General features: G+C 39.1%; 1 protein-coding gene across 1 annotated transcript in view; it reads right to left on the bottom strand.

Moving 5' to 3' along the window:
* Positions 1-2,452: 2,452 nt before the first annotated feature.
* THEM4 (thioesterase superfamily member 4) overlaps positions 2,453-14,130 on the bottom strand; it is a 48,955-nt gene continuing 37,277 nt past the window's right edge. The window contains exons 5-6 of the mRNA XM_006050802.4: positions 6,148-6,272; positions 2,453-3,074 (exon numbers count right to left, since the gene is read on the bottom strand). Coding sequence (XP_006050864.4) covers positions 3,034-3,074; positions 6,148-6,272 — 166 coding nt within the window. The 3' untranslated portion in view covers positions 2,453-3,033. The remainder of the gene's footprint in view (positions 3,075-6,147; positions 6,273-14,130) is intronic.

Raw genomic sequence — 14,130 nt, 5'->3', positions numbered from 1 at the left:
TGTTCATAGTGATGTTTTCTAAGGCCAATTTCACTTCACATTCCAGGATGTCTGGCTCTAGGTGAGTGATCACACCATAATGATTATCTTGATCATGAAGATCTTTTTTGTACAGTTCTTCTGTGTATTCTTACCACCTCTTCTTAATATTTTCTGCTTCTGTTAGGTCTATATCATTTCTGTCCTTTATTGAGCCCATCTTTGCATGAAATGTTCCCTTGGTATCTCTAATTTTCTTGAAGAGATCTCTACTCTTTCCCATTCTGTTGTTTTCCTCTATTTCTTTGCATTGATTGCTGAGGAAGGCTTTCTTATCTCTCCTTGCTATTCTTTGGGACTCTGCATTCAGATGCTTATATCTTTCCTTTTCTCCTTTGCTTTTCACTTCTCTTCTTTTCACAGCTATTTGTCTGGCTCCCCAGACAGCCATTTTGCTTTTTTGCATTTCTTTTCCATGGGGATGGTCTTGATCCCTGTCTCCTGTACAATGTTACGAACCTCTGTCCATAGTTCATCAGGCAGTCTATAGATCCAGTCCCTTAAATCTATTTCTCACTTCCACTGTATAATCATAAGGGATTTGATTTAGGTCATACCTGAATGATCTAGTGATTTCCCCCCACTTTCTTCAATTTAAGTCTGAATTTGGCAATAAGGAGTTCATGGTCTGAGCCACAGTCAGCTCCTGGTCTTGTTTTTGCTGACAGTATAGAGCTTCTCCATCTTTGGCTGAAAAGAATATAATCAGTCTGATTTCGGTGTTGACCATCTGGTGATGTCCATGTGTAGAGTCTTCTCTTGTGTTGTTGGAAGAGGGTGTTTGCTATGACCAGTGCGTTCTCTTGGCAAAACTCTATTAGCCTTTGCCCTGCTTCATTCCGTATTCCAAGGCCAAATTTGCCTGTTACTCCAGGTGTTTCTTGACTTCCTACTTTTGCATTCCAGTCCCCTATAATGAAAAGGACATCTTTTTTGGGTGTTAGTTCTAAAAGGTCTTGTAGGTCTTCATAGAACCATTCAACTTCAGCTTCTTCAGTGTTACTGGTTGGGGTGTAGACTTGGATTACTGTGACATTGAATGATTTGCCTTGGAAACGAACAGAGATCATTCTGTCATTTTTCAGATTGCGTCCAAGTACTGCATTTCAGACTCTTTTGTTGACCATGATGGCTACTCCATTTCTTCTACGGAATTCCTGCCCACAGTAGTAGATATAATGGCCATCTGAGTTAAATTCACCCATTCCCGTCCATTTTAGTTTGCTGATTCCTAGAATGTCGATGTTTACTCTTGCCATCTCCTGTTTGACCACTTCCAATTTGCCTTGATTCATGGACCTAACATTCCAGGTTCCTATGCAATATTGCTCTTTACAGCATCGGGCCTTGCATCTATCACCAATCACATCCACAGCTGGGTATTCTTTTTGCTTTGGCTCCATCCCTTCATTCTTTCTGGAGTTATTTCTCCACTGATATCCAGTAGCATATTGGGCACCTACCAACCTGGGGAGTTCCTCTTTCAGTATCCTATCATTTTGCCTTTTCATACTGTTCATGGGGTTCTCAAGGCAAGAATACTGAAGTGGTTTGCCATTCCTTTCTCCAGTGGACCATATTCTGTCAGACCTCTCCACCATGACCCTCCCATCTTGGGTAATCAATTATAGAGGTAATCAAATTAAAACTAGGTTGTTAAGGTGGACCCTACCAATATGACTGGTATCCTTATAAAATGGGGAAACATGGACAGAGGGAAAATGATACAAAGACACACATGAGAATGCCATTTGAAGGTGGGGTGATGCATCTACAAGCCAAAGAACACATTAGGCAACCAGAAGCTAGGAGAGAGCATGGAATAGTCCCTTCCCTAGACCTTCAGAGGGAGCACAGCCTTGCTGATACCTTGATTTTGGATTTAAAGTCTTCAGACCATGAGACAATGAATTTCTGTTGTTCTAAGCCACCTAGTATGTGGTACTTCATGATGGCAGCCTTAATGTTATGGTCTGAATGTTTGGGTCGCCCCACCCTGGGCTGGCCCAATTCATATGTTGAAGTCCTAATGCCCAATATGATGGTATCAGTAGGCAGGGCTTTTGGGATGTGCTTAAGGTGAAGCCTTCAAGAATGTGAATAGTGTCCTTATAAAAAGATCCAGAGAGATCTCTAGTTCCTTCCACCATGTAAGGACACAATGAGAAGGTACCAGATATGAACTAGTAAGTGGGCCCACATCAGAAGGTGAACACACTGGCATCCTGATCTTTGGACTTTCCATTTTAACTCATTTTAACTGTGAGCAATAAATTATCGTTTTTTACAAGCTACCTGGCCTGTGGTATTTTGTTATAGAAGTCCAAATGGATTAAGACACTTAGGAAATGAATACAGGCTGCTTCCAGTGATGATAAACCATGCTACTGATAAGAGATAATAACAGTCTATGTTAAAATGGTAAAGTAGTTTAATCCCTAGACTCCAAGACAACAGAGGTGAAGGGTCTGATTCTATAGAAAATGGTTGTTTCCTACTGTAGCCTAGAAGATTTGTTTAGATACAACAAAGCTAGTTTTGTAATTTATAATGCATACACACCACACACACACACACACACACACACTCATGTACCCACATATTCATTCCTTTCTTCAGTTTTCTGGCATTTCCAAGTTTGTGGTAAAAGTTTCAGTATGAATTTTTCCTCTAGTCTGCAATGGATCAGACATCACACCTGAGCAACCTTAAGGAGCCCATTCAGATTTTAGGAGAACCAGACACTCATCCTAAGGAGACAGAAAGAATTGCCGATACTGTCACAGGGAGTGTCTCTGTGTTAAAAAAGTTTGGAAGGTGGAAATGGAGCTCCTGGAATTGAATTCAAAAGACTTATTTAGGAAGGTCCGTGTTAGCGGGTTTTGCCTGATGGGGATTTAACAGTGGATGACAAGAGCAGGACTGGAGACCACTGCTTCTTCTGGAGGAGGGGCAGCCTTATGCGGACTGCTATGGAATTCACCAGAAGCTCTTTTATGTTGACCTTTTTTCAGGATTCAGCTTTATAAATAAACCTAAACAAAATAGAAGGAGATGGTTATAAGTCAACTGACTTTGACCTGATGAAACTTCTCTAAGTAGAAATATATAAATACACACAAAGAAAAGCACTTTGATTCATATTTGTACTCTCAGCATATTTGCCTACTCTCATTTTTCAGCTAAATTAAGAATCAATTTTTGACTATCACAATACTGTATTAGCAACTCCTGGGTAACCAAGTCGTCTACCTCTTGGTCATTTCATGGTTCTTTACCACTTCCATTAGAGATAGTCAAGAAGGTGAAAGGAAGTAAAATTACAACTGAGCCATCTGGTACCTTTATGATACTGAAAGGTTTAATGAGACAGGAAGCACAAACCACAGCCTGGGATGGGGTTTAAATTAACTGTGGATTCAAATTATTCATGATCTTCCTCCTGCTTCTTTTATCCATCATTCCTGCAAAAGCTGACACTTAAGGGAAAAATGAATTTCTTAAACAAGACACAAAAGCATTAACTGTAAAGGAAAAAATTTAATAAATGTGAATACATTTACATCAAAAACTTCTGTTTATAAAAAGATAACATAGCAAATAAAAGGCAACTTACATATTCTAGAAGATATATGCAGCTTATATAGTCAACAAAAAGATTAGTTTAATAAAAATATAGATAAAGAATTCCTATAAACCAATTTAAAAAGTGAGAAAAAAACAATAAAAGAGGCTGAACAAATGGGAATTTTGCAGAATGGGAGACAAATATGATTAATAAATATATCAGGAAAATGCAACTTAAGATCATACTGATATATCATTTTACAACCATTTGATTGGCAAAAATCAAGAAGTTTGATTTTATCAATTGCTGGAAAAAATAGGGAATCAAGAGAATCTCATCTATTGCTGGGGGGAATGTAATTTGTTATAGCTTGAGAAAATAATCTGGCATTCCTCTGTAAGGCTGAACACTCTTACACCCCACAACCCAGAAATTTCACTCCTAAGCATAGGCCAAGCTCTTGCCCATATATACCAGCAGAAGACATGAATAAGAATGTTCATAGTAGCCCCATTCATAATAGTCAGACTTCCACCATTAGAAGAGGAGATAAATTCATTGCGATATAGTCACACAATGCAATATTATACTGTAGTAAACGAACAAGCTACAGAACCAACAACATGTGTGAACTTCAGTTGTATGAAGCTGAGTGGGGAAAAAAAAATCAAATCCCAGAAAAGCACATACAGTACAATCTCTTTTCTACAAAGTTCAAAAACAAACACCTAAACAATATATTACTTAGGCACACATATATTCTTAATAAAACTTAAAAAAATAAGGTATAAAGGAATGAAAACCACAAAATTTGAGATCACTTCTGAAGGCAGTGAGTTACTTCTGAAGGAAAAATAGAAGGATGAGATGGAGAAAAGTAATTAGGTAGGGATATAATATTATTAAGATTCTGTTCTTGTTTGATTGAAAATTTCAAGATGTTTGTTATTAAATTAGAAAAAATAAACACATTAGTGAACGAGTAAGTAAAAGATTACTTTTCATGTAAATACTAATAATGACTGTATATATCCTACATCAAGGATTCTGACTAACCCAAACATGTGAATCTGAGCTCCATTAAAATAAGAAGAAAAAAACAAACAAAAAGTATTGGATATCTAAATTAACTTTCCTAAGTCTGAAGCTATTGAAGATGAGGCTTCCAGGACCCATCACTTGCAAAGGCCCTGTGAGAGCTGACAATATACAAAGTTACTGATTACAACAGTATTTGCAAGAGCAAAAGACAGAAAATATCCATGTCCAATATCTCCAACTCCAATCCAGGACCATAGGGTTCATTCTCATTTGCACTTTTTCCATATCTGGAACTCTGGTTCCCAGCCTGTGCAGATGCCACCCTTCCCCGTGGACTCCGACACCCATGCTGCTCCCCATGTGAACTCGTCCCTTTCCCTACCTGGACTCTGACATCCTGTGCTGGGCCACTGCCCTGTGCCGACATCCTTTACTCCACTCAGGTTCCTAGACAGCAACAGGCTAATGTAGCCATCCCTCCCCCTGGCCCTGCCCTCACCCCTGAGCCTACCACGCCCCACCCTGACTCTCCCTAACAACTTTAGAAATATTTAAGAAGACAGGAAGGGGTGAAATGGAAGGAAGAAGAAAAAGGGAAGAGAATGGGAAGAACCTATTTTTTCTGCACTAACGATAGCACAAATACAGTCGCTGTCCTGTATCTTGTATTTTTCGTTCAGTATATAGTAATGACATATAGCTCCATATCACACCCAAAGAGTTCCCTTATTCTTATTTGTTGTTGAATTGCTCAGTTGTGTCCGACTCTTTGTGACCCCATGGACTGCAGCCTGCCAGGTTTCTCTGTCCATGGGATTTCCCAGGCAAGAATGCTGGAGTTGGTTGCCATTTTCTTCCACAATAATTTTTATGGCACACACAATATAGTATATGGATGAGCTGTAGTCTCTTCACCTAGTCTCCTATTGATAGATATCTATGTTTGGCTAATCTCTGGCTAGGTCAAATAACACTGCACGAGTGGCACCAATACTAGAACTCTAGAGCAAACTTAGGGGCTTCCCAGGTGGCTCAGTGGTAAAGGATATGCCTGCCAAGAAGGAGATGTGAGTTCAATCCCTGGGTCAGGAAGATCCCCTGGAGAAGGAAACGGCAACCTTTTCCAGTATTCTTGCCTGGAGAATCCCATGGACAGAGAAGCCTGGCAGGGGGGTTCATGGGGTCCCAATTGAGTCAGATAAGACTCAGCAACTAAACAACAGAGCAACCTACACACATTGTAATGTTGAACACATGTTAGTACACCTTTGGAATAAAATCCTGAAAATGGGTCAAGAGGCACATGACTATAATTTTGAGAGATACTGGAAAACAATGAATAAGAACAGCTTGTTCTCTGCATGACAGGGAATTAAGAATTTCTGGGCATGCATGGGTTAAAAAACCAAACCAAACCAAACCAACCCCACCCCTCCCCAAACAAAAAAAAACCCAAACAGCTGAAACCAAACTTAAAATAGCAAGTGGCAGCTTCTTACCTGTTGCCTCTGAGTATAGTGTCTTCTCATCAACACTTCGAACATTACAGGAAAGAAACAATTTCCTCCCCTCAAGTTTATCAAGTTGGCTATTTATCACAACAACAGAACAAAGAGGGACAGGTCTGCAGAACAAAAAAGGAAAAATCATCTGTTTTTATCAGATTTATGTAACACTGAGAGATGATCAAGTGCATGACAGGGGTGGAAATTTATGACACGTGGGTATCAGTGGGTACTGACTGACTTAGATAAACTGCTCCTTAAGTGGGGCTGACATCACCAGCCGCTCACATTCCCTTGCTCCCAAGCACACTGCGCTCAGGTGGCTTCTGGGCATCCAGTCCCAGCCTGCTGTTGTGGGTTACGTGCAAAGAGATCACCAGGGATTCCAGCTCTGTGATGGCAGGGACTGTCCCATCTGAAGGGAGCTGAAATCCTAGTCAGCGTCTCTCGTTTTCTCTGTCATAATCAAAATTTCTCACCCAATCCGCTTTAGAGTAACTGTCACTAGAAAGACACTGAATAACAAATTGCTGGTATTAGCTTAATGTGCTAAGTCAGAGCTGTCCAACAGAAATGTAAGTGACGACAGAAACGATGGGCCACAGCTGAGCTGTCCAACATGGTTGCCAGAGATGTCTACTGAGCATTCAAAATATGGCTATTGTGAATGAGAAACTAAATCTTTAGTTTAGTTTCAATTCAGTTCGGTTCAGTTCAGTCACTCAGTTGTGTCCGACTCTTTGTGACCCTGTGAACCGCAGCACGCCAGGCCTCCCTGTCCATCACCAACTTCCGGAATCCACCCAAACCCATGTCCATTGAGTCGGTGATGCGATCCAACCATCTCATCCTCTGTCGTCCCCTTCTCCTCCTGCCCTCAATCTTTCCCAGCATCAGGGTCTTTTCAAATGAGTCAACTCTTCACATCAGGTAGCCAAAGTATTGGAGTTTCAGCTTCAGCACCAGTCCTTCCAATGAATATTCAGGACCGACTTCCTTTAGGATGGACTGGTAGGATCTCCTTGCAGTCCAAGGAACTCTCAAGAGTCTTCTCCAACACCACAGTTCAAAAGCATCAGTAGTTCGGTGCTCAGCTTTATTTATAGTCCAACTCTCACATCATACATGACCACTGGAAAAACATAGCCTTGACTAGATAGACCTTTGTTGACAAAGTAATGTCTCTGCTTTTCAATATGCTCTCTAGGTTGGTCATAACTTTCCTTCCAAGGAGTAAGCGTCTTTTAGTTTCAATTAATTTATATTTAAATTTATATAGCTATATGTGTCTACTGGATATATGGCTATACGTGTCTATAGTCAACTCTTGGAATCTTAGAGAAAGTGCTGTAGTGAAAAATGTTATCCCTTTAAAGGTAAAATTTTAGTTGGTAGAAACACAAAGTAGAGCAGGGAGATGTGTTTTGTGTTCCTGTAGTACCATCATGTGGATTAAGGAACTACTCCACGAGGAAAGGAAATGAACATTCTGATTACCCTTCTGTCCAGTTTTTGCTCCCATTAGCTTTTCCTGAACTTCTTGATGAAAAAACTGAGCTTTGCCAATCCTGTATTTACTAAGACCTAGGGGACATTAGGTGTTCTTGCCTGCTCAGCATCTTCCTTTCCTACTAACATCACTCCTTTCATTTATCCATCTGTTCTACCTCTCACCACTCATCCACACACCAACACTCCCTTTTCTTTGGGGAATCAGCACCATTTTTAACCCATGTATGTTGACTAGGGTTGACAACTGACTTTTATCCCCCACACCCCCTGACCGCCGCCTCCCCCCCCCCCCCCCCCGACTGGTTGTGCATAGGAGCATGAGCTGAGACTCTCAATCCTGGAACTTGTGCTGGAGCCCTTGGGGCTGGGTTTTCTTTCTGCTTGAGTTGCTAGGCTTGCAAGATACAAGCCTGCCTATTAGCTGTGGCACTAAATTGGGAAAGGCTACCCAAGGATGGAGAAGGTCTAAAGGAAAGTGTGGTTGAGACACAGGCACAGATTCCTAGTGGCATCAATGAATGTCTGCACCCAGACATATCTGTCTTCTCCACCATGCAAACCAATACGTTCCTTTTTTCCTTGCACTATTGTGAATTAAGAGGTCTGTCCCTTAGAATGAAAAGTTCCTTGTTTAATAAGAGAGAGTAAAGAAAGGAGAAATACAAAATAATATAACTGTTTATAGACTATAATTTTCTTAGTGCAACAAATATTTAGGCACAGATAAGCTTGATTGGCATAAAAAACAGGCTTCATATAATTTTATTTATCCAGTTTTATTAGACAACTTACTTAGATGTGTGTTAGAAGCAAAAAGAAAGATAATAGAGACACAAGCAAATTTTAAAAATAAAAGACAAAACATACATATACAACAAAGAGGCTTAAAAAGTTAAATGGCGAATCTGACAAACAGATCAAGAAAACAGAGAAATAAATAAATAAAGCAGAAAAACATCTACTGCTTTACTGACTATGCCAAAGCCTTTGACTGTGTGGATCACAACAAACTGTGGAAAATTCTTAAAGAGATGGGAATGACAGACCACCTGATGCCTCCTGAGAAATCTGTATGCAGGTCAAGAAGCAACAGTTAGAACTGGACATGGAACAACAGACTGGTTCCAAATTGGGAAAGGAGTACATCAAGGCTGTATATTATCACCCTTCTTATTTAACTTATATGCCGAGTACATCATCAGAAACGTTGGGCTGGATGAAGCACAAGCTGAAATCAAGATAGCTGTGAGAAACATCAAAAACCTCAGATATGCAGATGACACCACCCTTATGGCAGAAAGCAAAAAAGAAGTAAAGTGCCTCTTGATGAAAGTGAAAGAGGAGAGTGAAAAAGTTGGCTTACAGCTCAACATTCAGAGAACTAAGATCGTGGCATCTGGTCCCATCACTTCATGGGAAATAGATGGGGAAACAATGGAAACAGTGACAGACTTTATTTTTTTGGGCTCCAAAATCACTACAGATGGTGACTGCAGCCATGAAATTAAAAGACGCTTGCTCCTTGGAACAAAAGATATGACCAACCTAGACAGCATATTAAAAAGCAGAGACATTACTTTGAACAAAGGTCCATCTAGTCAAAGCTATGGTTTTTCCAGGAGTCATATATGGATGTGACTATAAAGAAAGCTGAGTGCTGAAGAACTAATGCTTCTGAACTGTGGTGTTGGAGAAGACTCTTGAGAGTCCCTTGGACTGCAAGGAGATCCAACCAGTCCATCCTAAAGGAAATCAGTCCTGAATATTCATTGGAACGACTGATGCTCAAGCTGAAGGTCCAATACTTTAGCCACCTGATGGGAAGAATCAATTCATGGGAAAAGATCCTGATGCTGGGAAAGATTGAAGGCACGAGGAGAAGGGGACGACAGAGGATGAGATGGTTGGATGGCATCACCAACTCGATGGATATGAGTTTGAGCAAGCTCCGGGAGTTGGTGATGGACAGGGAGGCCTGGCGTGCTGCAGTACATGGGGTAGCAAAGAGTCAGACATGACTGAGTGACTGGACTCAACTGACTGAATTGGGACCAAAAAGGACATGACTAAGTACTTAACTGAGGTAAGAAAAATTGAGAACACTATTAATAACTTCGTGTTAATAAATTTAAAAACTCAGATGAAATGGAAAAAGTTGCAAAAAAAAAAAAAAGTTTTTGAAGTTGACAAAAAAAAGAAAAGGGTTAGAAAGCCTGAATAATTGAATAAAGAAGTCATTGAGGCCCTAAGAGGATAGAGCAGCCACACCCAGGAAGGATCCAGGTCTTTGAATCATTTCAGGGGTGGGTCCTTTACTAACTTTCACACATAAGACAATGCAAACAAAAAGTCTATTGATTTAATCAGGTAAAACGTTAAGCGTTATAAATGTACCTAGTGCTATCCCAACTAATTTACTACATTAAAAAAAAAAGTCCGTATTTTTGACTTCTAGTTTAAGGTACAGAGAACTTGGCCTATAATATCTTGATTCTGTACAATATATTGAGGTTTGATCTATGGACTAATCCTGATTGGTTTTTGTAAATTTTCCAAGAATGTCTAAGCAGAAAGTATATTTTTCTCTAATTACTGAATATAGGGTTCAACATATGTCTAATAAATCATACTTCTTATCTTGAGGTGTTCAAATTTTTTTTTTTTTTTTGTCTGCTTGATTAATAATTGAGAACAGCTTGCTGGAATCTCCCACTATGAAAATAGATTAATTTATTCCTAAGAATCTACTAACTTTAAAATTATTTTATTATATACATACTGGATTAGAATTGTTTATATCCACTACTGAATTGAATCTCATTATTATGAAGTAGTCTCCTCTATCCCCAATATTAAATTTTGATAATTTATTTTTTTCCGTGGCTACTCCACTTTCTTTTGCCTAGCATATTTTCCCTTGCATTTTCTGTGTCATGTTTTAGATATGTCTCATATAAACAGTTTATAGCTTTTTGTATTGTAAAAGTCAATTTTATAATTTCTTTGTTTGAGCTGATGGTTTGGTCCATTTATAGTTAGTGTACTTAGTGTTTCATTAAGAGCTATTTCTACCATCTTATTTTGGTATTCTATTTGACTCTAATGATGCTTCCCCTCCCTTTCTTGCATTTCAAAAAATTAAAAATTTCTATTTATTTATATAGTTATTTGGTTTTGACTCTTCTACTGGTTAGGCTTTAACTATATATACTCATTTTTTCATTATTATTTTAATCACTTTTGCCACAGAAAAATACAAAAATTAATTATGTTCACCTATGTTTACCTCCTCCCCAAACTACATATTATTTTTTAAAATGCTTTTTAAATTTTATTTATTTATTGGACACAGCATGTGGGATCTTAGTTCCCCTCCACTGGGAGCTCAAAGTCTTAACCACTGGACCATCAAGGAAGTCCCCATACTATTTTTGTTCAGTATTTTAGCTGTCCTTTTTTGAAATCCCCAGAATATAGCCATTATTACTACTTACATATAGATTTTGTGGAGATGTACATTATCAACATATTTACTGATATATTTGCTCATTATTCTTTCTTTCATCCTCCTGTCTGGTGGTATTACTTTTCTTCTTTCTTAAGTATATTCCTTAGAAGTTCCCTAGGACTGTCCTGTTTGTAAATGTTTCCCATTTTTGTTTAAGTAAAAATAAAAAACTTCATTTTTGAAGTTTAGTTTTGCCAAGAGCATGATTCTAAGTTACATGTTTCTTTTAGCACTCTGAAGATATTTTATTATCTTCTCACATGTACTATTGCTGAAAAGACATACACTGCTTCTAAGAGGCAAGACTACTCTGTTATGAGAATCCTGTCTTTTACCTCTGACTGCTTTTAGATCACTTTGCCTTTAGTATTCTGTAATTTCTGAAGATACAGATTTATTTTTATTTCTTGATATAAGTTGTACTTTCTGTATCTATGGCTCATGATTTTCTTTAGTTCTAGAATATACTCACTCGTTATCTCTTCAAATATTAGATCTTTTCCATTCACTCTGCTGTCTTCTGGAACTCCAACCACAGCACATTAAGACTTTTCACTTGTCCTCTTAGCTTAACCTCTCTTGTTTTTCACTTCTTTTTCTATTGAATTCTTTTTCTTTTTGATTTTTTCAGCTCTTTATTTCTGTTCACTTTCAGCTGTGTTTAAGTAATCCAAGTCTATGCCCCAATCAGGAACGCTGAAGAAGCTGAAGTTGAATGGTTCTATGAAGACCTACAAGACCTTTTAGAACTAACACCCAAAAAAGATGTCCTTTTCATTATAGGGGACTGGAATGCAAAAGTAGGAAGTCAAGAAACACCTGGAGTAACAGGCAAATTTGGCCTTGGAATACAGAATGAAGCAGGGCAAAGGCTAATAGAGTTTTGCCAAGAAAATGCACTTCCAACAACACAAGAGAAGACTCTACACATGGACATCACCAGATGGTCAACACTGAAATCAGACTGATTATATTCTTTGCAGCCAAAGATGGAGAAGCTCTATACAGTCAGCAAAAACAAGACCAGGAGCTGACTGTGGCTCAGATCATGAACTCCTTATTGCCAAATTCAGACTGAAATTGAAGAAAGTAGGGAAAACCACTAGACCATTCAGGTATGACCTAAATCAAATCCCTTATGATTATACAGTGGAAGTGAGAAATAGATTTAAGGGCCTAGATCTGATAGATAGAGTGCCTGATGAACTATGGAATGAGGTTCGTGACATCGTACAGTAGACACGGATCAAGACCATCCCCATGGAAAAGAAATGCAAAAAAGCAAAATGGCTGTCTGGGGAGGCCTTACAAATAGCTGTGAAAAGAAGAGAAGCAAAAAGCAAAGGAGAGAAGGAAAGATATAAACATCTGAATGCAGAGTTCCAAAGAATAGCAAGAAGAGATAAGAAAGCCTTCTTCAACGATCAATGCAAAGAAATAGAGGAAAACAACAGAATGGGAAAGACTAGGGATCTCTTCAAGAAAATCAGAGATACCAAAGGAACATTTCATGCAAAGATGGGCTCGATAAAGGACAGAAATGGTATGGACCTAACAGAAGCAGAAGATATTAAGAAGAGATGGCAAGAATACACAGAAGAACTGTACAAAAAAGATCTTCACGACCCAGATAATCATGATGGTGTGATCACTGACCTAGAGCCAGACATCCTGGAATGTGAAGTCAAGTGGGCCTTAGAAAGCATCACTATGAACAAAGCTAGAGGAGGTGATGGAATTCCAGTTGAGCTATTTCAAATCCTGAAAGATGATGCTGTGAAAGTGCTGCACTCAATATGCCAGCAAATTTGGACAACTCAGCAGTGGCCAAAGGACTGGAACAGGTCAGTTTTCATTCCAATCCCAAAGAAAGGCAATGCCAAAGAATGCTCGAACTACTGCACAATTGCACTCATCTCACACGCTAGTAAAGTAATGCACAAAATTCTCCAAGCCAGGCTTCAGCAATATGTGAACCATGAACTTCCTGATGTTCAAGCTTGTTTTAGAAAAGGCAGAGGAACCAGAGATCAAATTGCCAACATCCGCTGTATCATGGAAAAAGCAAGAGAGTTCCAGAAAAGCATCTATTTCTGCTTTCTTGACTATGCCAAAGCCTTTGACTGTGTGGATCACAATGAACTGTGGAAAATTCTGAAAGAGATGGGAATACCAGACCACCTGATCTGCCTCTTGAGAAATCTGTATGCAGGTCAGGAAGCAACAGTTAGAACTGGACATGGAACAACAGACTGGTTCCAAATAGGAAAAGGAGTTTGTCAAGGCTGTATATTGTCACCCTGTTTATTTAACTTATATGCAAAGTACATCATGAGAAACGTTGGACTGGAAGAAACACAAGCTGGAATCAAGATTGCCGGGAGAAATATCAATAACCTCAGATATGCAGATGACACCACTCTTATGGCAGAAAGTGAAGAGGAACTAAAAAGCCTCTTGATGAAAGTGAAAGTGGAGAGTGAAAAAGTTGGCTTAAAGCTCAACATTCAGAAAATGAAGATCATGGCATCTGGTCCCATCACTTCATGGGAAATAGATGGGAAAACAGTGGAAACAGTGTCAGACTTTATTTTTCTGGGCTCCAAAATCACTACAGATGGTGACTGCAGCCATGAAATTAAAAGACGCTTACTCCTTGGAAGGAAAGTTATGACCAACCTAGATAGCATATTCAAAAGCAGAGACATTACTTTGCCAACAAAGGTTCGTCTAGTCAAGGCTGTGGTTTTTCCTGTGGTCATGTATGGATGCGAGAGTTGGACTGTGAAGAAGGCTGAGCGCCGAAGAATTGATGCTTTTGAACTGTGGTGTTGGAGAAGACTCTTGAGAGTCCCTTGGACTGCAAGGAGATCCAACCAGTCCATTCTGAAGGACATCGGCCCTGGGATTTCTTTGGAAGGAATGATGCTAAAGCTGAAACTTCAGTACTTTGGCCA

This window comes from Bubalus bubalis, chromosome 6 (assembly GCF_019923935.1).
Source record: "Bubalus bubalis isolate 160015118507 breed Murrah chromosome 6, NDDB_SH_1, whole genome shotgun sequence".
In the NCBI taxonomy this organism is placed as follows: domain Eukaryota; kingdom Metazoa; phylum Chordata; class Mammalia; order Artiodactyla; family Bovidae; genus Bubalus; species Bubalus bubalis.
The sequence above is the reverse complement of the archived record's forward strand: the minus strand, read 5'-3'. Positions and strand labels throughout refer to the sequence as shown.